Source organism: Lottia gigantea, assembly GCF_000327385.1.
Source record: "Lottia gigantea unplaced genomic scaffold LOTGIsca_21, whole genome shotgun sequence".
NCBI classification, from domain to species: Eukaryota; Metazoa; Mollusca; class Gastropoda; family Lottiidae; genus Lottia; species Lottia gigantea.
The window spans coordinates 2,884,701-2,912,670 of NW_008708458.1; the positions used below are offsets into that span (position 1 = coordinate 2,884,701).

The 27,970-nt window shown below is 32.1% G+C and overlaps 3 protein-coding genes across 3 annotated transcripts; 1 reads left to right on the top strand and 2 right to left on the bottom strand.

The window, feature by feature from the left end:
- Window positions 1-2,084: 2,084 nt before the first annotated feature.
- On the bottom strand, window positions 2,085-5,537 carry LOTGIDRAFT_159741 (hypothetical protein; the record flags this gene model as incomplete). The annotated part of the gene is made up of 4 exons (XM_009054232.1): window positions 2,085-2,439; window positions 3,274-3,290; window positions 4,913-4,979; window positions 5,428-5,537. The coding sequence occupies 4 exons, from the start codon at window positions 5,535-5,537 to the stop codon at window positions 2,085-2,087; spliced, it is 549 nt and encodes a 182-aa protein (XP_009052480.1).
- A 1,688-nt stretch (window positions 5,538-7,225) lies between these two features.
- On the top strand, window positions 7,226-7,924 carry LOTGIDRAFT_115222 (hypothetical protein; the record flags this gene model as incomplete). Its single annotated transcript, XM_009054233.1, has 2 exons — window positions 7,226-7,362; window positions 7,765-7,924. The coding sequence occupies 2 exons, from the start codon at window positions 7,226-7,228 to the stop codon at window positions 7,922-7,924; spliced, it is 297 nt and encodes a 98-aa protein (XP_009052481.1).
- Window positions 7,925-9,915: 1,991 nt separating this feature from the next.
- On the bottom strand, window positions 9,916-23,390 carry LOTGIDRAFT_231750 (hypothetical protein; the record flags this gene model as incomplete). The annotated part of the gene is made up of 18 exons (XM_009054234.1): window positions 9,916-12,236; window positions 12,574-12,809; window positions 13,063-13,229; window positions 14,481-14,547; window positions 14,882-15,029; window positions 15,416-15,532; window positions 16,034-16,106; window positions 16,402-16,483; window positions 16,830-16,902; window positions 17,440-17,688; window positions 18,332-18,443; window positions 19,116-19,990; window positions 20,459-20,546; window positions 20,904-20,958; window positions 21,531-21,658; window positions 21,952-22,096; window positions 22,827-22,995; window positions 23,303-23,390. 18 exons carry the CDS (start codon window positions 23,388-23,390, stop codon window positions 10,510-10,512), a joined length of 4,599 nt encoding a protein of 1,532 aa, XP_009052482.1. The 3' UTR covers window positions 9,916-10,509.
- Between the last annotated feature and the right edge of the window lie 4,580 nt (window positions 23,391-27,970).

Sequence of the window (27,970 nt, forward strand, 5' to 3'; positions counted from 1 at the left end):
AAAACGACCCAGAAAGAGGAGGTACAGAGCCCTTGACGAACGACTAAATGTACTTAAAGCCAACTTCCTCAATAATACCTTAAGTCCTGTACAGTATCAAGTTGCTGACCTGGTTGGTGATACAGAACTTTAACATTATAAGCTATTTTGTAGTATATTAAAAATATATTAAACATACATTTACCGAGTTTGTTTTTATGTTTTATAGGAAAGAGACTATAGTTTTAATCCTATTGTTTATCGGATCATCATGCTTCAGTAGGTTTAATACTAGAACAATAGCGATCAGCAAAGTGAGAACCCCTACTATATCTATCTACTACAGATACTAGCTATGAATGATATTGCTAATGCTATTGCATTGTTAAGCTAGTGCAAAACTGACCAAAAACAAAAGTTGTGTTTATAGTATTTCAATAGTAGCTCTTAAAGCGATTTACTACAGCAATCACATTTATTAGATATTGCTAATTGATTAAGGCTACAACATCATATTCATTAGATAAGCTTATTGCTAAATGATTTACAACAGACATTATATATATTAGGCTTACATTGCTAAATGATTTACAACAGACATTATATATATTAGGCTTACATTGCTAAATGATTTACAACAGACATTATATATATCAGGTTTCTATTGCCCAATGATTTACCACAAACATCATATTTATTAGATATTACTAAATGATTTACTACAGACATCATATTTATCAGGTTTCTATTGCTAAATGATTTACTGCAAACATTATATCAATAAAATACCAAGATATATATTTATCAGGTTTCTATTGCCCAATGATTTACCACAAACATCATATTTATTAGATATTACTAAATGATTTACTACAGACAAAATATTTATTATGTTTCTATTGCTAAATGATTTACCACAAACATCATAATTATTAGATATAACTAAATGATTTACAACAGACATCATATTTATCAGGTTTCTATTGCCCAATGATTTACCACGAACATCATATTTATTAGATATTACTAAATGATTTACTACAGACATCATATTTATTAGTTTTCTATTGCTAAATGATTTACTACAGACATCATATTTATTAGGTATTTATTGCCCAATGATTTACTACAGACATCATATTTATTAGGTTTCTATTGCTAAATGATTTACTACAGACATCATATTTATTAGGTATTTATTGCGCAATGATTTACCACAAACATCATAATTATTAAATATTACTAAATGATTTACAACAGACATCATATTTATTAGATATTGCTAAATGATTTACAACAGACATCATATTTATTAGATATTACTAAATGATTTACTACAGACATCATATTTATTAGTTTTCTATTGCTAAATGATTTACTACAGACATCATATTTATTAGATATTGCTGAATGATTACTACAGACATCATATTTATTAGATATTGCTAAATGATTTACTGCAAACATTATATCAATAAAACACCAAGATAATCTATTAGGTTTCTATTGCTAAATGATTTACTGCAGACATCATATTATCTATTAGATATTGCTAAATGATTACTACAGACATCATATTTATTAGGTTTCTATTGCTAAATGATTTACTGCAAACATTATATCAATAAAACACCAAGATAATCTATTAGCTTTCTATTGCTAAATGATTTACTGCAGACATCATATTATCTATTAGATATTGCTAAATGATTACTACAGACATCATATTTATTAGGTTTCTATTGCTAAATGATTTACTGCAAACATTATATCAATAAAATACCAAGATATATATTTATTAGGTTTCTATTGCTTAATGATTTACTGCAGACATCATATCTATTAGGTTTCTATAGCTAAATGATTTACTACAGACATCATATTTATTAGGTTTCTATTGCTAAATGATTTACTACAGACATCATATCTATTAGGTTTCTATTGCCCAATGATTTACCACAAACATCATATTTATTAGATATTGCTAAAGCGATTACTACAGACATCATATTTATTAGATATTGCTAATTGATTAAGGCTACCACATCATATTCATCATAAGCTTATTGCTAAATGATTTACAACAGACATTATATATATTAGGCTTACATTGCTAAATGATTTACAACAGACATCATATCTATCAGGTTTCTATTGCCCAATGATTTACCACAAACATCATATTTATTAGATATTGCTAAATGATTACTACAGACATCATATTTATTAGATATTACTAAATGATTTACTACAGACAAAATATCTATTATGTTTCTATTGCTAAATGATTTACCACAAACATCATAATTATTAGATATAACTAAATGATTTACAACAGACATCATATTTATCAGGTTTCTATTGCCCAATGATTTACCACGAACATCATATTTATTAGATATTACTAAATGATTTACTACAGACATCATATTTATTAGGTATTTATTGCCCAATGATTTACTACAGACATCATATTTATTAGGTTTCTATTGCTAAATGATTTACTACAGACATCATATTTATTAGGTATTTATTGCGCAATGATTTACCACAAACATCATAATTATTAGATATTACTAAATGATTTACAACAGACATCATATTTATCAGGTTTCTATTGCCCAATGATTTACCACGAACATCATATTTATTAGATATTACTCAATGATTTACTACAGACATCATATTTATTAGTTTTCTATTGCTAAATGATTTACTACAGACATCATATTTATTAGGTATTTATTGCCCAATAGTTTACTACAGACATCATATTTATTAGGTATCTATTGCTAAATGATTTACTACAGACATCATATTTATTAGGTATTTATTGCCCAATGATTTACTACAGACATCATATTTATTAGTTTTCTATTGCTAAATGATTTACTATACAGACATCATATTTATTAGATATTGCTAAATGATTACTACAGACATCATATTTATTAGGTTTCTATTGCTAAATGATTTACTGCAAACATTATATCAATTAAACACCAAGATAATCTATTAGGTTTCTATTGCTAAATGATTTACTGCAGACATCATATCTATTAGATATTGCTAAATGATTACTACAGACATCATATTTATCAGACATAGACATCATATCTATTAGGTTTCTATAGCTAAATGATTTACTACAGACATCATATTTATTAGGTTTCTATTGCTAAATGATTTACTACAGACATCATATCTATTAGGTATTTATTTCCCAATGATTTACAACAGACATCATATTTATTAGCTTTCTACTGCTAGTATTTATTAGATTCTCCAACTTACCCTGATAGATAAACCAACTGTAAGTAGTGAAGTGAGGTATATTTCAACTAGTTGAACTGTAATTTTGACATTTTTATACATAAGTCTTATTGAAGGACATAATTCATTGTTTTATTACTGAACTGATAAGCTAATATAAAACCGATGCAGAGTGTTCTATATTGACATATGATTTTACTTGACATAAAATGTTAATAATAATAGTGATTCTTAGTACATTATACAGTGGTGTAACCTACTTTCGTGGATATAAGGATTCAACACCGAATTTCGTAAAAGTTAAAGAAACAAATTTTTTTTTTTATGTCTTAGATGTTTCCTCAGATGTTCTACAAAATAATTAAAATTGTTTTATTTCGATTTTCTTTATGAATCCTTCACTTTGACCCATATTTCATCAGCAACCAACTCGGCAACGTCTGCAGAATGCGTCACATATTTTCGTGTACAATGATTGATCTATAAATAAGTCTAGAAAAACACGTTGTATGGATACCGGGTGGTGTACTTAACTTCTCTTAGTATTTATCTTTAATATCAATTCATTATAACTAGTGACAATTCCTTCAAAGAACCACGATTTTAAAAAAAAATATTGACAAAATAAGATACGCAGAGTGATATATTGCTAAAAGTCACTGAAACAACATAAGAATATGGTCCACTTTTTGTTCCATAGAAATTTTCTGCTGACACTTAATCCGCTAGTTGATCATGTGACTTCATTCGTTGGACTACATTCTAGCAGACAACACTTGGAATTCCAATTACTGCCTGGGATTATAAGGAAATTCGGCTGATAAAAAATGGTGACATTTGGTAATAACTGAAATCTGCCATTTTGTATTTTACCTTGCTTGAAACTACTGGATTCATTCTACTAGATGATATTGTACAGAAAACCCATGTTTATCAAAACAAGCAAATGCGGAGGTCACGTGAGGTCACACATGTAAATTATTCATCCTTTCCGGAAATCCACGAAAAATAGGTTTCCACGAAATTAGGTTACTTGACTGTATATCTTAACAAAAATGTTTTTCAACACCACCCTAGTATATATCTAGAAGATCTCTTTATTTGACACCATGGCCAGTGCTTTCATAGAGTTTTTAGGAATGTCTTCACTCTTAATATTAATATATTTATATTAATATATATTATTACTTATTTTCAATTGTAATAATTATTCATTCTTCACTAAATACTGACAAACAATAATTGTACAGTACTGAGTTTATTGTAAAGATATTTATTCACATCCAGGGACAAATTCAAAATTTAAACAGGAGCAGTCCACAGATAGAATAAATAGTAATCAAACTATTACAAACTTGTTTAGCCTACATTGTTTAACGCTACCTAAACATCATTCATTCATGTTTTTTTAATTGTACCTCAATGTGCAAAAATATAGATCTTTGCTTGACAAGAGATGTTTATTGATCAACAGACTTAAGAAGAATAAGATGTGAGACTTGAGATGAGATGAGACTTCAATGAACTATAACCGTGTACCCTCACATTACTGTTTTATTTTAAACACGTATGTAAATACTATAGGTCACCAACCCCTTCTATCAAGTGACAGAAACAAATAATGTAACTACACATCATACATGAGAAAAATGTGGCTCACCTTTGGTGGAACTCTACCATCAACAATGACACCAGATAAGGCTGTATAAGGTGCATCTTTAATATATCTAGGATGAATATAACAGTTTATATATGGAATGCATTTAAAAAGAAAATGGCAACTTTTTATTTTTTTAAAACTATATTTACAGTAAATCTAAGCTACATGATGAAATATATTGACCAAAGCATTTTAAGGATACGGTAATGATTGAATTTTATATTACTTTTTTCATACCAGTGCCTTTTTTTATTTTGAATAATCAAACCTTGTTATTTATACAAATAGATCTAAAACAGTGTACAGAAAATAGGCCTAACAGTGAAGTAAAACAGAAATCTTTACTAGGCTCTCTAGGCCTACAGTAGGCTACAGTCAAAATTTTGTCAGCAATGAGTTCAATGACGTTCTGAGTCACTCACTGCTCAGTCAGTCAGTTACAGATATTTATAAATTTGATAATCAAAAAGTAAAAAGAAATATTTCTGTGAATACAAATTGTAAAGTACAATTACCTTGGATAAGCTTGAACAGTATTTGGTACTTTTGGTGGAATTGTTGGCAAATAAGATGAAGAAATCTTAGAATTTGGGAGAAAAATTCCAGATATTGACTCTGCAGCCATGTCGAAAAGTCAAGGGACTTGTCACAGCCACGATGTAAATAATCTTCTTGGGCGATAGGAAATAGTCCAAAACTACTTGAAAATTTATGTGTGTTATCCTGCAATGACAATAAACTTTGAATAATATCCCAAAAATGTTCAATAGAATACTTGCTGATTCTACGAAATAATTCTTCCAAACGAGTAAGCAAAAGTTTTGGATAAAGCCCAACGAATTAATATCCGTTGCTAAGTTAAATTCGTCTGCTCGTGCTCAGCCATTCACCAACCCGGATTATCAATTTTAGCCTGAAATCCGCTTAAAATAATTATGTAGGAGATTTTCGGCTCCGAGATTTGTAAATCTGATCATTACTGAGTTAACTGTTACTTATAATACGGTACATTTCATATCATTGTCCAACAAAAGCCAATATAAACTCTTGACATAGAAACATTAAAGGTCAACTCTACTTTCACTTTGTATATATTTATAACCTTGACCTTGCTCAACCTTCAAGTTGAAGGTCGGAAAAATGGCGACTGCTATACAAGTTTTACGCTGCTGTACCAGGGGTAATTTTACTGATTTTTGTAGGGTTAAGAGTAGCATGTCCACTTTCAAAGCTGCCCAGTAAATGAATACTACTTTGTCTTACTCTAAACTGAAATAATTGAATGATGGATGATTGCAAGGTCATACAATATCCAATGAAATCAAAAGAGAGTCGAGAAAAATGACAACTTCACTTTCAGTCGTTACGAAACCATCGAAATCATACTGGATCTTAACAACAGCAGATCAGTCCATTCGTCCAATGCGTCTATTCTGCTCACTAAATAAATGTAACTATTCTTCATTGGCAAGTTGGTTAGCTTTCTTGGACTTCCCTACACTAAACTCTAAAGTAGACTGAGACATTAGACTGATTTAGATAGATAAATTTCATTTTCCGTACCGGTACCGTACTTTTATTGTTTGAGTAAGCTAAAAAATAGTAGTCATTTAATTACATCATTAATGAAAGTTAAAAAAAAAAAAGCTTTTGATTTGAACCATAGAGTTTGTGTCTAATAGGTATATGATGAAGAACTAAGTAATGAGCAGTTATGTCCACTTCATTCAATTTAGTCTCAATGAGTAGACGTACCATTTATATCTCTTACAGGCTCAGGATTGGTAGTACAGTCAGCTTTATTACGAAATGCAACAAATGGCCACCAGACTATTTCTAAAAAAGTTTTTAGTTCAAGCCCTGTCTTGACAAATTATTTTGCTGCAAGAAGAGGACCATTTACTCCAGGTGAAAAAAAAATTATTAGATTTTTTTTCTTTATTTACTTTTCGCTTGCGATTCCAAAAACCCCAAGTGTGCAATTTTTTGTTGTAGATGATGTATTCAAGTATCAGAAGTCTCTCAAGAATGCTGTCATAACAGCACTTTGACTGCTGTTGATAATTGCCTAGGGTGTCACTATGTGATTTTAATAAAACTTGGAAAAACATTTTAGGGATAAGATCATGAAAAATAGAAACGATATTTAACTGGTCTTATTTTTTTTTCAAATTGTTGCCATCTTATATTTATATTGGAATATATAACGTCTATGTAGATAATTTCACATGGCTTAACCCAGTTTTCATTTTAAAATTTCTAAACCCAGAAAATTTACAAATTTCAGAGGAGAAGAAAGGAAAAGGTCACCTGATGTCAGCCTCAACTCACTGGAAGGTAGAAAGAGTTCTGATGTTATCCATGGTACCAGTATTACCAGCTGCATTATTTATTCAATCTCCAGTTATAGACCATCTTATGACTTCTGTTGTCTTCTTACATGGATTCTGGTAGGTATTTTAATATTATTGCTAGATATAATCCATAGTAAGTCAAGTATCTCATTTAGCAATACAAGGGGTTACGCTAAGTTGGTTTACTAGCTTGGACTTTGTGGTATTTACATCACCATGCAAGGGCTAGAATTTCAAAGATTGGACATATATATATATATAAAAAATATAAGTTGTTGAAACATTAGACTTGTGCTTGAGCATTTATACTTTTTGGAAGGTAAGGCATTCTCATTATTACAGAACCTGTGTCACAACTTGGTTATCAGCTTGGCATCTTTGTAGATGATATTGTTGTATATTGCTTATTACGGACGAATAACACAAACTCTGGCTTGTAATTTGTCAATGAATATCAAGCTTATGTCAACCATCTTCATATTTGTTTGTTTGTTTCAGGGGTATGGAAGGTGTGTTGACTGATTATCTCTATAAATTTGCACCATGGTTAAAACAGCTATGGTATACTATCAGCATCATTGCCTTTGCTGGTCTTGTCAACTTCAACTATAACGATGTAGGAATCTGTAAGGCTGTTTCTATGTTATGGTCTTTATAATCCACTGCCAATCGTGAAATATTGATGCAATGTGAACTCAAAAACTTTGTTGACCAATTATAGTAAATGTTTCAAACTTAATGATGGATTGATAGTGACTTGAAAACTTGATTTTTTTTTCGAATTTTTGACATATATCAAAAAATAAATTGTTAAAGTGAAAAAGCTTTTTTAAAAGTATGGAAAACGTATTTGAACAATGAAAAAATAATTATTTATTTCTGAATTTTGGACGAATCCACAAATTATCAAAAATTCAATTGTGAAAGTGAATCTATCATGGAATGGAAAACCTAACCATAAGTAGTGCAAGTAGTTATTTTCTGTCTATCCTGCCTGGACTTTTAAGGGATATCTTGCGATGTGAGTAAACAACAAAGCCAGATTTATATAAGAATGTTAAGTTTCATATTAAAATGTATAATTGATTGTTTTCTTTTATTCCAAAGATATAATTTGTATGTTGGAGACACAGTGACTAAGTGAGTGTTGTTCTCTTACCTGAGGGTCCTAGCTGACATGCACAAAATGTTGTGTCATTCGAATGAGACAATGTACGAAGGTCGGATGTGCACATTTTAAGTCTGTCTGAAGTTGCAATCACAATGAACAGGCTATTGTTGCTGTCATGGCCAATTTTCCCTCTTTGCACACTGCATGGCATTGCTTGCCTCAATAGCCCAGCGAGTTTTGCCCTCTTACTTGAGTGTCTTTGCTTGCATGGAAAAAGTGTCGCGTCATTCAAATGAGACAATGTACCAAGGTCGGATATGCTTTGCACCCTGCATTACATTGCTTGCCTCAATAGCCCAGCCAAGTACAGAAAAGTTGGAAGTAAGATTTCATTAGAAAATGCACAGGAGTCTGTGGTGTTAGGTAGCAGTTTGAAAATATGTATTGAAAATGATCTGAAATTTATTCATTTAACATAACTGGAAACTTAAAGCTGTTTGGAGATCAGCATTTGATAGGAGCTAAATTAAGTCTTGTCGAGCATTGCTGACATGTACACAAGGGACAAAACTCTGCTGAAAGATCTGAAAAGATCAACACTCCCACCTTTCAACTAAATGCTGGCCACTTTCTCAAAAAAAAAAAAAAACATCCATCAAAATTTATCACAATTGTCTACAACACAAATGTAAGAAATGTTGGGCCTTGACAAGATGGCTTTGTATTTTACAAATTGAAAACAAACATTGAAGAAGAAATTTTTTTTCTTTTGCAATTAATATTAAGGCACTTAACAAATGAAAATCATTTTCGATGCAGCAATTTTCAATTTCAAAACAATGTGCGTAGTTTTAATATTTAGACCACAATTAAAATGATACAAGTCTACATAGGGTTTAACTAAGAATCTTACCCACGTTATCATCATTCAGCATTGACTAAACTTTCTCTAAAATGGGAAATTATTCTTTAAGAATTTCTCAATCAAATGCCATTTTGACTGACAGCTAGCGTTCGGATCTAAGAAAGATGGATCTTATTAAGTAAAATTTCCTTGGTTAGGAATTTGGCACAGGCAGAGATTCAGTGGTGGCACCAGTTGGGGTACAGAGCAGGCATTTTCCACCCCCCTTTAGCAAACTGGTTTGTACCCCCAACTGTACCCACACTTTATATTTAAAAGGAAATTAATATATGAATTTTATGTATTTTAGAACCAAATTATGTCAGAATGCAACAAATCTTTCGAAAATTTTCTTGAGAGAACCCTCCACAGAGTTGCTGCATTTTGAATATAGCCTTAATAGTTTGTCCCCTCATTGAGTCAGTCTGCCCCCAATTTGTAACCCCAGAAAATCTACACTAAATGGTACAATATGCTATGGACATATTCAATCATATGGATCCAATGTTTCAGGTTTTTGACACTAAAATAAGTACTACATTTAAGCTTAACCTAACTGTTTGCCTGTTAGTAAAACAAAAAAAAACGAGACCTAGAAACAGAATATCCAAGAAAAGTGCGAATGCAACTCCATGAAATCTTTAAAGCTTTGAAAACAGACACACTTTGTCCTAATTATCACACAAAAAAACAAAACTGATTAACAAGAATGAATGATTAAGGAAACTTATGCATACCTTTATCTCATACCACTAGCTAATATTTCATGTCCTAATGGTAATTTTTTTCGACTGGATTTTGTAAAACTAGACCTTTATCATTACATAAACTTTTTAAGATCGTTCAGCTTTTTTGAAGCTGTTAGAAAACTACTGAACGGATTTAAGTAAAATAAATGCCTAATCATAGAGAAATTTGTCTCCTACATATTCTGTTATATAACTAATAATATCAAGCCACAATAAAGCCAAACACCAAACCTAGGTCAAACTGCTTAATTAACAATTGGTACTCTCCGTTTTTTAGTAACCCTTTTAAAACAAATTCAGTTTCATCAAGTAGATACATAGATGTCTATAGCATATTTTGGCAATATTTTAAGGTAATAAAAGAACTCATTTGGACCTAGCAATAAAATTATAATATCAATTATCAGTATTCAAGCCCTGTTGGATCTGGATGTGCATAAATATCCTTGACCAACTTTAAATCATATCACAAAATAATTTCAAAATAAAATGCTGGATTTTCGAGGACAGTCATACACTACATGAGTTGTCTCCCCACAATTAGTACAAGTACGAGTTTTCGGCGACCAACCATAGTCCTGTCTGGTGGGGCGAAATTGATAAGTAGGGGTTTTAGGAGGGGAAACTTGTTGTGCGAGAGGTGGGCTAGCAGGTTTACAATCTGTTGCCCCGGTAACCATGATGTCATCATCACTAAAGTCTGATTCCCATTCATCACTGTTGTCATAGTGACTACTTTTACATTCCACATTTGTAGTTTCTGAATTATCTCCCTTAGGTCCATTAGGTTTATCTGCTCTGGAAGAGTCACTGGAATTAAAACCAACTGTTTGTTTCTGGAACGAGAGGTTTTGGTCACTTACACGTGAAGGTTTATTTTCTGCCATTAAGATGTCTGTTGCTATGGAATGTAATGAAGTATTGTTACTTGAGCTTTTTGAGATTTTTTTCGGAGCTTTTGAATCCTTGTCTGAATTCAAACTAGGCCATTCTGATACATCTGTTGGCCTTCTGTATTTATTAGATTGGTTGTCAGGACGATTAGTTTGCTGCAGAGCTATTTTTGGTGGGAATTTTCTCATAGCCTCCATTTCAGCTCTTTCTTCCATTTGTCTGCGAGTTAACTTAGCTTGCTCTGGTAGATCACGACCATGGATGATTTTGGATGGTTTGAGAGGTACAGGCTTTGTTGAAGGTTTGGGTGTTAATGGATGACCTTTGGTAGTAGTTAAGTTAGTAGGCACTCTTTTTGGTGGTAAGAATTTACCTTGAGGCATAGAACGGTCTTTAGTTTTGTTACCATAAGGAACGAATTTCAGTTCTGATACTGGTTTGGATGGTGTTGATGATGGTTGCATAGCTGGCTTTGGTGATTGGTCAATTAAAGAAGAAAGTGTTCTGGAAGAAGAATTTGGTTGGTGATGAACCTCAGTGCTAGGAGATGAGATGGATTCTTCTGTCAGGCCATCTGCTGCAGGTTTGACCAACACTTTCAACTCTTCAGAAGATAGCTGCCGTCTGGCCTGGACATTTTTTCCCTTCAAAACTCCAGATTTTAATGTTTGTATTGCTAAATGTTTCAAGTGATCAGAATGAAGGCTTCCTGAATCTGGTTCCACATTGTCTTTTTTCACACAATCTGCCCATGAACCATATTTAGACTTTGATTTCTTTGAAGCAGATGATTTCTTTTTAAATAATGGAGTGAACAAATCTGCTGATTTCGAATGATCTTCTTTGGGATGTTTTCCATTTAATACATGTGGGTCAAAGGTCACACTCTCTGCAGATTCTTCCTCTCTAGTTGGCAAATCCTGGTCGTCATATTCTTGATCAGGATTGTGATGAACAGCCATTTTGGATTCATGTTCATTGAGTGCATCCTTATTTTCCTTTTTATATGGAGCTTCATTATCTCTTGTAGCTACTGGCGATTCAATGCCTTGACGACCAGATTTGGGTGATTTCAGCTGTTCCATTGATTGGTTAGTTTCTTGACTAGTATTACTTCTTGTTGCTAAGGGAGAGTTTGATCGACTGTGCCTCAATTCTTCCAATCGATAAATTTCTGAGAAACTTGAGATACGCTCTAAATTTGAGTTCCTTTGTTCCATGGAAGTGTCACAGCTTTGATTGAGATCTTGAGAATCTGTATTTTTTGAAAAACTTTCATCACCTTGATATTGTTGTTCTGATGTAACAGAATCTGAAATAAATTAAGAATTTTACACCATATTTGTCTTCATGTCATCAGGAAAGCATTGTTAACTTGTCTTCAAATTTATAGCTTTTACGTCTTAACTGAAATATTCACAACTATTATTACAGCCTTTGTTAGCCAATGGTCGAAACAGCAACATTAGCAAACTCTTTCTTGATTACCAACTGGCAGTGGATTTTTAGCTGGCATTACCTGTATCACAACAGGCCTTGGTTTATTGTTTCAACTGCTAAGTAGTGCCAGTAAGAGGAACTTTACACTTGATGGTTTCAAAATGTAAAAGCCCATGAGACCATGTAAGACAATAAATATAAATGTTTACCTCGAAGCCACCATTCATCTGGAACTTGTATATCATCAGCATTATCTTCAGTCTGTACACCACGTGATTCAAGTTCCAGTCTGTCTGTCTGTGTCATCATCTCTGATTTTAATACTGGTGTATCAACATAGCAAACTGAATCGGTTGCAGGTTTGGATTGTGATGAAAGTTTTAGGTTAATCTGCTGATGTACCAAACTGGATTTATATATACCAAATAACTTGGCTCTGTAGGCACTGAAATATAAAAAAATGGTACATTGATTATTTCATTGATTATAACAAAATTCCTTAAACCCTGATGGAGCTGGATTGGTTTATTTTAAACAGGTTAGACCTCTTCCAATTTTGGCTTCAAACAGCCGGTACAAAACTGGATATGTCCCATTCAAAATTAACTATATTTATTCTTTCTCCACCATTTTGAATTCTTCATTTTACTTTTTTCAAAAATAGAACTCATTCTGAACATGTTCCAAATTGTACCAACCTTCTTAAACCATCAGCTAGAAATTTCTCTTCTATCTGTTCAATATAATACTGATATTTATCTGGATACTCATCACTCAAGACTTCAGACACTAACAACCAGACACTTTCAAGACAATCGATATACAACTCACTTAAACTCTGGATTTCAGGCCCACCTTGCAAACCCTACAAACAAAATAATACATTTAAAATAATATGCAATTATTCTTTTAATAGGATTTAGATGCCTCTGATGAGCACACAAATACAACAGTATATAGGTTAAACATAATATGTAATGGCACGCTACTTTCATTTTATTTACGTTCACAAACAAAGCGTCATAACGCGTTTTGATTGGCTGAAATTTGCTATCAATACAGTAGGGTCAATTTTGATTGGACAATATTTAGCTATGAATACGTAATTTTTCTCACTTGTGTTACCACGGCCTCAAGGAAGTATAACAAATGGGGGTGACCTTTGGCCACGATGATCAATAATAGGCAATTTACTGTAGCTTCAGCATTGGGGAAACAGCATATAGGCTAAGCACTACTTATCTTATCAATAATAGGCAATTTACTGTAGCTTCAGCATTAGGAAACAGCATATAGGCTAAGTACTACTTATCTTATCAATAATAGGCAATTTACTGTAGCTTCAGCATTGGGAAACAGCATATAGGCTAAGCACTACTTATCTTATCAATAATAGGTAATTTACTGTAGCTTCAGCATTAGGAAACAGCATATAGGCTAAGTACTACTTATCTTATCAATAATAGGCAATTTACTGTAGCTTCAGCATTGGGAAACAGCATATAGGCTAAGCACTACTTATCTTATCAATAATAGGCATTTTACTGTAGCTTCAGCATTGGGAAACAGCATATAGGCTAAGCACTACTTATCTTATCAATAATAGGTAATTTACTGTAGCTTCAGCATTGGGAAACAGCATATAGGCTAAGCACTACTTATCTTATCAATAATAGGTAATTTACTGTAGCTTCAGCATTGGGAAACAGCATATAGGCTAAGCACTACTTATCTTATCAATAATAGGTAATTTACTGTAGCTTCAGCATTGGGAAACAGCATATAGGCTAAGCACTACTTATCTTATCAATAATAGGCATTTTACTGTAGCTTCAGCATTGGGAAACAGCATATAGGCTAAGCACTACTTATCTTATCAATAATAGGCATTTTACTGTAGCTTCAGCATTGGGAAACAGCATATAGGCTAAGCACTACTTATCTTATCAATAATAGGCATTTTACTGTAGCTTCAGCATTGGGAAACAGCATATAGGCTAAGCACTACTTATCTTATCAATAATAGGCATTTTACTGTAGCTTCAGCAATTCTCAAATTCTACTGTTGTTGGATCTATATGCTCTGCAAAATATTGTTATAGAAATGTTACAATACCTTTTTGTTGAATATAATCCATCTTTCAACAGTAGACAATATCAACTCCTGTATAGAACCAGATACACTGAAAAATTCAATATAGAAAGTTTACAGCTATAGTGACAACATAAAATATTTAATTTTATGTGAATTACAACACCCACAGATGTCTGACTGGAAATTTGAGTGATGCATATAGAAGCCATAAATCAGCCCAAATACACATGAAATCCTCTTTGCAACCCCTCTAAGATTTTTGATTGAAGGTTATACACTAGTAACATTCAACTATGAAGGGTGTCTTCTTGCATTTTCAAGTGTAGTCACAAGATACCCTAGTTCTTTTTGAGTGTTATATAATAATCAACCACACAAACTGAGCTGTGAAAATGTTATAGTATGTATATTTATAGACGTACCTGTCAGGCCAATAATTAGAAAGTTGTAATAGTTTAACTAGGACTATAGAGTAGTCTGTATGATATGTTTTACGAACAGGAAGTTTAAGATAGGCTTTACTTAATTTCTTTATTACATACTCCATACACGCACCAAATATATCACAATCTGAAACAATACATCATAGAGTTTAATATCTTTCTGTTCCAACCATCAAGTACCTGAATGAAATGTCAGTTTACCATTGATTTAGTTGAAATAATGAAATGAAATGGGAGTATTACATTTTTCTGTTTTCTACCATAATGGATTATTGAAATGAAATGGCAGATTTACATCCCTGAGTTCTCATCCTTCCAAATAAATTTGTGACCATATTAACCAACTACGACTTAGGTAATTTCCAATTTAGATGTCTGAAACCTGTGGAGCCTAGAAGTGCACCACAAAGGCAATATAATACAATGAAATAGTTTTCACCAACTATCACCAAGTGTATGTTCTCCCGTTTCTCTCTGCTGATGTGTAGGTGTAAACAAAGTGACTATACTTACGAGAGTACGAGTCTAAAATAGTCAGTAATTTCTGTGTATTTTGTTTATCAAGCACTGCTCGGTCTAATATAGTTTCTAAACATACAGATAACACATTGGCTTCACAACCATCATTTTCTACAACACAAATAAAACAATATAATAGAATTAGTATAGAGGAATTTATGTAGTATGACTAAGACTAGCTCAGAATAATTTAATTTTGAAGTTTTGAAAGTTCTGTATGTGTCAATGTTATTTTCAGCACTATCTATTGAAAATGTATCCGAGGGCGATTCACAACATAAGCAATCCATAGAACCATCACTCTCCATCACTAAGCACACTTCTTTAAACAAAGGTTCGGAATGCGTTTTAAAGTGTACATATGAGAATACTTGTCCAACTGTAGTAGGACGCAGGCTGAAACTAGGTCAGTTATCTGAAGATCATATTTTATGAAACATCAACATAATTTTTTAGGTTCTGTTTTAACATAGACATTTTAGACAAGTTTTGCATGAGACAATTTAGTAATTGAAAGTATAGAAGCCTGGCTGATTGACACCTGACCAACACATAAATTTCAATATGCTATAGGTATTTGACTCAATATATATTTCAGGTAGCAATACAAACCTGGAGGAACAATAGAATGTATTTTATCACAGACAATAACAGGATCTTCTTCATTCTCTATTGTCTTTAATACCTATAATCATAGTACATAATACTCAATAAATAACATATCATAGGTACGGAGCCCCTAAGACGGAATTTTCCATACTTTTATAAAATATTTTGTTTAAACAAAATAATTATTTTGTTAAAACGAAATATTTTATAAAAATGGAAAATTGTGCATTAGGGGCTCCATATATAGGTACATATCCTTTGTTCTGAGATCAGAGATGTTGGCAATTGTACATTGTTCAAAAATCTGCTTATAATTAATGTAACCATCAATATTTCACCAAATGACCCATAAAAGACTCCAAATAACTTACTTTTTCAATTTTCTTAGAGAATCTGTATTCAGCCTCTTCTGAATTTTCTAATTTAACTACAGGTTTAAAACTATCTTCAAGACTGTCAATTTAAGACAAAAAAACAGTAAATCTGTAAAGTTATCATGTTATCAACTATGCTGTAGCGCAATGGAGGTATATAAGGCAAGTCCCTCAGTTTTGAAACGACAGCCAAACTTTAGAAGTGTATTTTTAATCCTTCCTGTTTTTAACTTGAAATACACTCTGGCCTTCTTTAAACATAGACAAAATTATATACATTAAAATGCAAATAGAAAAGGTTAAATATTGTCATTTGAAAATCAAAAGAGAGGGAAGGAATTGGCATCAATATATCGTCAGAAATATTTACATTATACACTACATGTAGTTTATCTTGATTTGCTTTAAAATCTTTCTGAACTTACATTATTGCCTCTAAAATTTGCTGCCTAGAATTTAGTTTAGGACTGGATCTATTTGGTTGACTGGAACGATTTTCTGGAAATATAAATAAGAGATCATGTTTAGGAGCAGTGATTAATATGGCTAACAACATGGCTGTTAACGGTAATGTAACAAAAAGGATTCAGAAAGTATTCAAATATGCTATTTATTTATTAACTATATATCTTACTGAATGAGACAAAGTGAGGATTGCAAATCCAAATCAATGAGATTTCAGATAGCAGCTAAACTACAGTAAAAACTATAGTAAGAGACCACTCAAGGGAATAGTCCAAAAGAGTCTTTAAATGGAGGTGGTCTCCTAGGTAGAGAATTGGGTCAGAATAAACACAAAATTCATTTTGTTCAGATGGCCATTTATTGTGGTCGCATATTGAAGATGGTAGTTTTGTAAAGGTGGTTTCATAAGCAGATTTACTGTATCCTCAAAATTTATGGGCCTTCACTCTTAATCATTCATAAGCTACATTTTGTTGTTTTCTGTATATATTCAAGATGATTAGTCATTAGTTTCAATTGGGATCAGCATCATAATGAGTCAGATGATAAAAATTTGGACTGAAAGCATACCTTTTTGCTGAAATCTAGCTGGTTGTGTATATTTCTGTGGGGGTGGTTTTTGATAACGTGAGGGGTAGTGGGGTGTATATTGATGAGAATACTGAGCTGTAGGGGGTGGAGTAGGTTTTTTATCACTAGGTGGGAGTTTATATTGGGCTTTATTCATTGGACTAATTGACTCTATCTGTGACTTGATATTATCATAAACATCAGGTGGTTGAGATGTATCAGGTGTACCAATACTCAGATCTGACCTTCCTACAAAATAGTAACACATTATAATTTATTATTTGATGCTCAAATTATAATTCAGCCATAACAGCCATCTTAAAATGATTGAAAAGAGTTTTGTGATAGTTTATGTGTGTCCTTTGAAACTAAATACTGTAAATAAGCTAAAGGAATTAAATATTATTTAAGATAGTGAGATAGTGATGTCATAAACGTTGAATTTGAGCGGAATTGCAAGAACCACAGACGTCTAGATGGCAATTTGAATCGATACTTCTGTGTCGCCTATAAACAGGCTGTACATGACCTTTACTGCTGATGCTTGGGTAAAAAATTTTTATACAGTATATGAAGTTGAATGTCTTATATAGCTCAATGTGGTAGAAAGTTGGATTTTAAGATTTTAACCATTTTATCAACAGAAAGAAAGGGTGCCTGTTACCCAAAACGTTTCATGGAATTAAAAACTTCTTATAATCAACATCTCTGCTTTAGTCACTTATTGGGGGAATATTTACTGGAATAGTTCACTTTTTACGGATTTCCCTACGCATCATTGAGATCCTGACTGGGGAGATCTTATACAGAATTCTTCCATTCGCTACACAACCAAGACAAGCTGTTTTCATGTCGTCCCTCTATATATTTCATAAACAAGTAAAATACCAACCCCAGTTAATGATGTCTTTAGATTCATCTTTCTCAAGTTCTTCATAAATCTGTTCCATATTATCTACAACTTCTGTTTTAGTTGTTACTCTTCTTTCTACATCTCGTACTTCCTGTTTATTAGTTAAACATATTATTATAATAAATATTCTAATACTTCAGGGTAACAGTACATGTTTGGTAGTTTTTCATAATTCACTTAGCAATTAAGCAGTAGAGAGCATGGTCCATACTCAAAAATAGAATTTAACATTAAGAAATACCAGAAAAAATTGATAGTTTTTTTGTGAAATGTGGGGAAACTTTTCTTAAATCTATTAGTTATCCTACATCATTTTAACAGATAGGGGTACACACTAACTGTTGAAAGGGGCATTCTGCTTTTTTTTTTCATAAAACATTTTCATAATAAAAAACGTCATAAATTATACCTGATATTTCTAAAATATGCTATTTACATCTGTATACCTACTTGATCAAACTGAATTTGTTTTAAAAAGGTTATTTTAAAATGGAGAGTACTAATTGTTAATTAAGCAGTTAGGCCTTATAATGGCTCGATATTATTATTTGAAACAATTAGAATACGTAGGAGACATATTTCTCTACAATTAAGCGTCTATTACGGGACATATTTCTCTAAATTTTGTTGTTTAGTTTTCACAAATCTGAGCAAAAAAAAGTTTTGACCTCCAAAAAAAGCCTCCTTGTGTCTACTTGTAAACTTTCCTCAATTCAGTGGGTTCATTTCCACTTTCTCCCTGCATAAAAAACTTTAAGCTTACCTGAATTTCATCAGGGCATGCTGACTTAGTTTTCATGATGGTTGACAGATTAAACCCAGGTATAAGAATTTCTGGAGATGGAGGTTCTACAGGTATAGGTTTATCTTCAATATTAGTTGGTACTGCTGACCAAATGTTTGATCCATCATTCGTAGACCAAATATTATTGATGTGGTCTCCATTAGTTGCTGTATAGTTATATGACCATATGCTAGGCAGGGCTGTTTTTACTTGATCCTCGCTGGGAAAATTTGACCAAAAGTTATTGGATTGATCTGAAGAATCTTGTTTAGCAATTGGTGCAGCCGTTGACCAAGAATTCGAATAAATACTTTGAAATGAATTCTTCGAATTAAAATTTTCATCTCCTGATCCAAAATCTGTAGAATAATTCAATGGAGTTGATAATCCAGAAAGAGGCTCTGTAGAATTTGAAGCATTGTCAGCCATATATAATCTTCTGCTCTCTTTACCATATTTTTGAGAAGCATTCTGATTGGACAGACCAGATGACTGTTTGCAACCGGACATCTGATTGGCTTTATTATGTTGTTTGTGACTGGTTACACTGGACGAATCAGAATCACTGTAAAATCCTGTTGTATAGGTGGTGTTTATTGCCTGCTGATTGTTGCCATAGTAACGACTGTTGATGATGTTCGTCATTTCATACGGACTCTCGTTATAAAGCCTCCTATTGGATGAATTGGACTGATTATGTGGACTGTTGTTATCTGATCTGTTATTGGATGAATCAGACATATTGTAAAGATTGATATTAAATGATTGCTGATTGGTTGATTGAACTGATTCCCTGCCATCTGATTGGTCAAAACCAACTGGACTGTTTGTATAATCGGATGTTAAGAGATCATCTGAAAGAGTGAAATTTGTACATGAAATTTATATCTTTACTAGTAGCTTGGAATTGGCATCCATACTTAAATCACTATAACAGGTACATCAAATGTCAATCTGCATATGGCTTTGTCAATTATATTTGCATACCTTTGAAGTCAAAATGACCAATGGTGCAATCAGAAGACTAAAGTTAAGGCAGTTAAACTATCAACAATAAACAAATATAAACAAATTTCCGCCATTATTATTTATGTCATAATGTACATGCTTAATGATATTGTGATCTCTGAACTTCTCAATAACTTCTGAGTTAAACTCAAAGCTGGCTTAACTTTCATATCTGTCTGAACACTCACCAAAAAATCATAAACCAGACCAGCCTCGATGGTTAATAGTTAAGCTGCCTTAACTTTAGTTGTCTGATTGCACTTCCAATCAGAGGTCAAAATGAATCATGAATTATAAATTAGCACTACACCAACCTGTATCATAGGAAAAGTTCTCCAGATATGATTCTGGCATTCTTGATTTTACATCCCGGCTGAATTCTGGCACTTCTTCATCATTTGCCTAGAAAAAAACCCATAGAATCAAGCAAACGCAAATCATGCTGTAATGAAACTCGTCTTATATTTTGATTCCATTATTCTCATATCATAGAATGTAGTGATTAGATTAGCTCTCAACATAAATATTGTCAAGATTATGGCTTATTGTTTACAAATCGAAAAAAGCAGGCTAATGCGGCTGGCTGTCCTGGTAAAATTTCCCTCATTGCACCCTGCATGGCGTTGCACGTTTTCATTCACACACATGGTGCAGAAAAAAGGAAGTAGAACTCCATCTATTTCATTGTCATTGTCCCGTCTCAAGTCCCATCAACTTCTCCAGAAGGGTGAGTTCCTGCCAAATAAAATGTGGACTTACTATTCCAATTTCTTCCTGCATTAAGATATGAGCCAATGACCTCCCTTCTTTATCACTGGAAAATATAAACCATATCATTATTTCTATATTTTTAACTTCACTTTTATAGATACATCTACATATTCACAAATTATGGAGACCAGCAATGATGAAAAAAAAAATGGACCTTACACACACCAAAAAGCTAGAAGACCCCATTAATACCCTTTAAAGGTAAAGATTCGCCATTCATTTGACTAATCGTACCTTAGTCTCAGAAACAGGAATTTTAAGCTAAACCAATCAGTAATAGTGTTCACAGCTCATCGTAGAAATTTGAACATTCAAATCTATGTATGTCGAGAATTATCTACTTTTTAATGTTAAAATGACGACTCGGTTGCAAATAAGAATAGCAGTCATAAGTTTTGAATGAAACTGAGTTGTGAGTTGCATTCTGAACTCATGACCTCTTTCATAAAACCACAACCAGTTGCCTATGGTTGCAAATAACAATAGTAGTCATAAGTTTCTAATGCAACTCTTGAGTTACGAGTTGTGTTTGAACTCATGACCTCTTATAAAACAGGAAGCTGTTTATTGCTATGGTGTGAGGGCTATTAAAATCTGTTTAAATAATGACTATACCTGGTATATAGTGAGACTTCATCATACATAAACTGATTGTTAATTCTTACAATAGCTGTTTGAAATATCTTCCCTTTTGTTATCTCTTTAAAATAATTAATACCTCGACTAGTCCAGTTCTTTGCCAACTACAAACAGAAATAATATCTAAATTAATTCATTGCTCATAACATAGCATCAAATATAAAAATCTTGTTGCAATAGTGCAAAATGAACGGACATCCATGGTGTCCTACAGCTACAAACAGAAAGCAGCGTAGAATCAGTCAAGACTTGTGCCTTCTAGAGTGTTTAAGAGCAATTGTGAACGTAGAAATCAGACGTGGGTGACACCGATATACCCTCTACATTTCATATAAAATTTACATAGAATGCATACACAAATTTTTAAATGGATGTGGATTCAAGATTGTTCACTTACAGGAGTAATACCAGCCAGACGACATTTGGAAGCTTGAGGTTTTAACATTGTAAATATGATGGGACAAGCTAAACAGACTTGATCTATTGATACCATATCAGAATCACCATAGTCCACATATACTATATCTAACTTTCGCTTATCACTGTAATTATAAATAATATAATCAATGTTCTGAATATCAAACTAAACAAATTTTCAAACCCGATCGTACTGTACCTTACGTAGAATGCCCATAAGAAATCAATCAGAAAAATCAAATTGCGAAATCAATAGTGATGATGCCCATCATAATGGCATGCATATCCCCTGCTTACAAGAATATTTACAACTATCTTTAAATCAAAAGAAACAAGAATTTATGCAAGCCCAAGTATATCCCTAAAAGTTTTTCACATAATTTTTCTTCAAACAATACGAAAATCAATATATCCTTATTTAGGAATATGATGCTGAATCACCCAATCTTATTAAAATTTGATTAAATCCTTGTTTCGCTACTAATATTTTTGTCGGTGTCCATTGTAATCTTATCTAACAAGTTTTATACCAAAGGTCAGGTACTGGTGATGTTTCAAGCCATCTATGGCAGATAATCACGTGCCACTCTCTCACCAATCAGAATCACTTTTACATGAGAGTATTGGCAGTCTCATAATATCATCGGTCACGTTACTCTTTGGGTTTCGCTATCCCACAATCCATAGTCGATATTCAGACACAGATTCTGCATGATTAGTTGAAATGAACGTCAAGAGTACAAGATATTGACATAAATCTTTTTAGATTACTATCTAGTCTGTACAAAAAAAATACCAAACCAAAATTGTAATCTAATTTTAATCATATTGTGATTGACCTCGACTAAATCTTACCTATCAATCCGGGCTACCTGAGCTCTATACCAGTTACCATTGTGTTTAACAAGAACACAACAACCACTGTCTATATTCTCCAGTCTACCAGTAATTCTAATACACCCTATTCCCTCACAGAACTTATATAACTCTTCTTGTAACCACCTGAAACTCTCTATATCTTGTTCTGAAGTGGAAAATATATGTAATGATTTGAATAGGAAAACAAAGTTTGCAATGTCAGAAGAGTAAAAATCCTTAAAAATCTCAATAGGAATGGACTAATGAAGACTAGTAACGCCATGCAGTGGGCAATGATACTTTACAAAGGCTTCCTTATTTCTAGGATTTCCAGCTGTAAACCCAATTTTACTAGATAATTTTGATAGCTACGTATAACTCTAAGCTGTTAAGCAACTGTAAACAAAAATTGGCTTGATTCTTAGGTCAACTTTGTCATAAGTCTTGAATTGTATATAAAGTTAATGTCTTACCTGTTCCAACCTGAGCCCAGAAGTTGAATGGGTCAATCACATGAGTTACACGCCCTTGGAACAACTCCATTCCCCCTGTCTCAGCCATTCTGTACTAGTGCTGGTTAAAACTCTCTTCTCTCCGTTTAATCTTTGGATTTCTTGTGTAACTATTACTACTGCTTAGCATTAAATATTTCTATTTCCAGACTCCCAAACTTTTCACTTTAACTCTACGCCGTATTTGACTTGTATCCAAAATTTTGTAGCTGAGCACTTTGACAACAGGCTGTATGTAAAGCTGATAAAAAAATACTACTTATTTCGTATTTCTTTTTTGAAAACTGAAATTAAACACTTGTCGAGACAACACTAAGGTGTAAGCTTACTTGATGTCTTCCTTTGGGATTTTCAACTCTTGTTACTGTAAGGTGTAAGGATTACTGGATGTATACTTAAGACAGTATTTTGCAGAAAATCTTCTTTCACTTTCAGATTCCAAATTTCATTTACAGATCACCTTGAACAATTTTTGATAATCTCTGGTGTGTTATTTCTTCTGCATTTTAAGGATTCTTTATATTAAAATAGTATGGGAAGTCTTCAATTTTCTGTCTGTACTTTTTTTATTTATTCTTCTGGATGAATTTTGTTAGGTTAGGTTTATAATTATAAAAACTCTACTTGACTTCTTTAAATTTTCTAATAATTTTTTTTTGTTGTAATTGAAATATCAGTTTCAAGTTATTGATTTTCTTCTTAAGCAGCTATAAGCGAATTGCTGTCGTTTTTTCGATTCTCTCTTATAAAATTTAAAGATTAGTCTCATGCACTACAATAATAAATATTACTCTATATTTTCTTCTTTCTTCAGTTTTTTTTCAGTTTTGTTTCATTTTTTACTAAAAACACTACTATAAATTAAGTTACTTTACGTTGTCACATATTTTACTGATTTCTTCTTGTCATCTATGAATATTTCTGTTTGTTAGTACTGCTTTATATTCGTTAATAAATATCATGGAAACTTGAGCTGTATTTTTTCTTCAATTGTTTTGTTCCTGATTTTAATTTCTTTTTCTTGTATACTTTGATAATTTTGATACTTGACACTTTGACCATCCAGTACTTGTTTGCTATGTTTGTTTATAATATACACTACCATACAATACTTTACATTTGCAAAATATAACCTTTGACCTTTTCAGATAATGTGTTTTGTAAGTAGTAAAATTCTTGATAAATAAAACTAATCTATTGTTTTACTTTCAAAATATTTACAGTTTAGTCCAGTACTATTAACACTTCCAAATGTTCTTTTTTATAATTTAACACAACATCAAGTTCTAGTCAAAAATATCAATATTTGTGTTGCCCTTTTTGTAAAATAATGATATACACGGTTAATGCACAGATTGGCTAATGTTTGAAATGAGTTTGTGGAAATTGATAAGGTCGAGTTCTGTTTCTTCTAGTCAAATAAATAATAAATAAGAAAATAAAAGATATAAGCTTCCCTTAGCTAAATGATGTTATATACCACTAGACTAATTAATGTTCTTTCGATACTTTAGTTGCTGCCAATATTGCCCTGTAAATATTTCAATAAATAGAAATTCATTTGTTAATTGAAGTATTGCTTCTCAATGTTTCGATGTTTTCTTCAAAGATCTTCAAGTACTCTTTTCTTTTCTTGTAAATTTCGTTTTTTGTATGCCAATGTTTCCCAAGGAAAATGGCTTATCAAATTCAAACTCTATATAGGGATCACCAGCCTATGTCACATGTGATTCACCATCAAGCACTCTCAACAGCTTCTAACACCCCTCCAGAAAGTATGGCTATTTTAAAATCTTCCCAACTGGCACAATTTATTCTAAATCTGGGATTTCTTAAAAAAAAAACCACATCCAGTCAACTGTAACTGATGATCTTTTAATTTCACTCTCTCTCTCTATACTAACTACTACAAATACTGCTTGCTGATATAAGTTCAAATCTGAAATATAAAATATTTTGATTTTTAAAAAACAACCAAGAACCTTATACATGGTAAAAATAAGCTTATAAGATTATTTGCCATCACAATAATATTCTTACATTCAGAATGTTCTTTTTCGAATCCAACAGCAATTATTTCAAAGCACGTCTAAAGTATGCAAGTTCCAAGCATTTAAAAATCAGAAGTCATTTTTAAATTGATTAATTCTCAATATAACAAATATTTATAAGGAGTAGATAATTTTGAATCCTACATATCTGTCCTGCCTAAGTTGGCCCTGTAACTGATTTAAGCTTATAGAAGATGGTATATAGAATATGGTTAACCCAAACTGCTCTAATGTCCACTCAAACTCTAATATTCAACTTGGAAATATTAAAACTATGAGTAGCTTATTTATGACTATGATGATGGCAAGCTCAAAAATTAGTTCCTATCAATTTTTCAAGAGTTATATCTATCTTTGTAAGTACTGGTTTGTACATGTACATGAGATGTCATCATCCCACTAAAATGCATGATGTTTAAGATAGAGAAAAGTCGACTCTGAACCCACCAAGGCCAAAGGAAACTAAAAGTGGGTTAGGCCTACTAGCCTATAAAAGTTTGGGTTTTTTTCTCGTATTAGTGAATTGTTCAACTAAAAGTTGACCATTCTCGAACTTTGACATGAACATAAACCGCGTAAGAATAAGGCAAGAATATAGGAGAACACCAATTTCACAGACTTACAATTGTAATTCTCTATTTTCTACTAAAATATACAGTTTTCTAAGCTAAAACTTTGTAAATTAGTTTATTTCTCCTGGTGGGAATCCACCGACCTCATTTTAGTCAATAGCGCCCTCTACGTGGTTATCTCCCTTCGTCAAAGATAACATTCTCGATTATCCAGACTGTCCAGATAAATGAAAAATCCTATGAGTTGATTATAATTTTGGGTTTTATTAATGGTAAAACGATAAAAATATATAGAAGAATATTTTGTATCATGTTTTTATACTTTAAGTTATCACGACATTCAAAATTTCCATGACAATTTTCTTTGAACATAAATGTGTACATGATAATCAAGATTAAAGAATTCCCTTATCAGGAGAGACAACTCATTTCTAAATGCTTCAGACCACAGCTAAATGCCCCATTTACCTGGTATTCTGCATTCCACTAAGCCAAACATAAAAAAAAAAGTACTATCATTGTGATAAACCTGTTGCATCACATTTTGTTAACTCAAAGTGCCAATTATCACGATCTGAACATGGACGCACAAAAAATTTCATTGTTTAACTAGTAGCTTCTCAGCTACTAATGCAGTGATTGCAGATAATCCACATATGAGCCAGGGTTTGAGTATGGCATTCTTTTCCTCAAAATCCCCTTTCATTTCAGTCCTCTAATAAATGTAATTCTAACATGAAAATATAATTTATTTCAGCAAAAAATAACAAAGTAGTACAAAACTCTTTAACAAACCCTAAGGCCTTTTCAAACTCTTCAGATATTTTAATATCAAAACAAAAATCTAACTATTGGTTTTTATCTTTAATTTCTACTATGAGAGGAATGAGAATGATAAAACATGCAAGAAATTTAGCACTTTCACTTTGGATTAGTCAGAAACTTGCTGACTCTACCTATTCTAATAGATATCTCAAAAAATTAATATAACCAGTAGATATGCCCCAGCAAGTTTCAAACTATAAATGAGACATATTTTCTAGGCTGTTAAAATGGCTTCAAACAAAAAGCCCAAGTTATACACCATTAGCAAGGTTCTGAGAATTCCAGCCAATAGCGGAGCCCCCCCCCCCCCTGCTGCTCGGCCACTGATTCCAGACACTAAATGTAGTCTCATATTGGCCTACATAATGGTTTTGGATTATAATAACTTGACAATGCACCCCATATAAACCTAGCAAGTATATAATTATAAATAGCAAACATACAAAATAAACAAATATATGCAAAATATATAACTGAACTATCATTACTTCATGATATTGATATAAATTGATATTAAAAAAAAAACATGTAATAGCTTTTATAAAACTTAACAAGATAAATGTTCCAATTATGGTTATAAAATATTTGATTTAGACGAAAACCCTTGAGACCAAGCAAAAAAAAATCAGAAAGTGTTCTGGATAAAAAATATAATCTATATCAAAAAGAACATCTTGTTCAAATATAAGATGATACTTTTATATTTTGATTCGATGAATGTTGATTAAAAAACTGGCAAATTTTAATTGTAATATATTCAGAATGAAATTTAATTGTACAGTAAACAACGCAGTTAATAAGACATACTGGTATTATTCAGAATAAAACTCTGATTTAAGAAATTTGTAATAGCAAAAGTGACTATAGTTAAAGTTAACATACACCCATGTGGATATTATCATGACATCATTATTAATGATATTTCCATATTTACTGATATTATTCAGATTAAAACTCTTATGTCTGATTTATCGAAATTGTAATAGTAAAAGTGACTATAGTTAAGGGGAATGATTAACATACAATGTGGATATTACTAAGAGATTAGGGTGAGTGAAAGTAACAAGTTACTGTTCAATATAAGATGTGGTACAGGGTTAAAGTATTGTTTACAACTATTGTGGTGTTAATATTTAGTAATACAAGCATTTAGACCTAAAATAAAAATCCATAATTATATA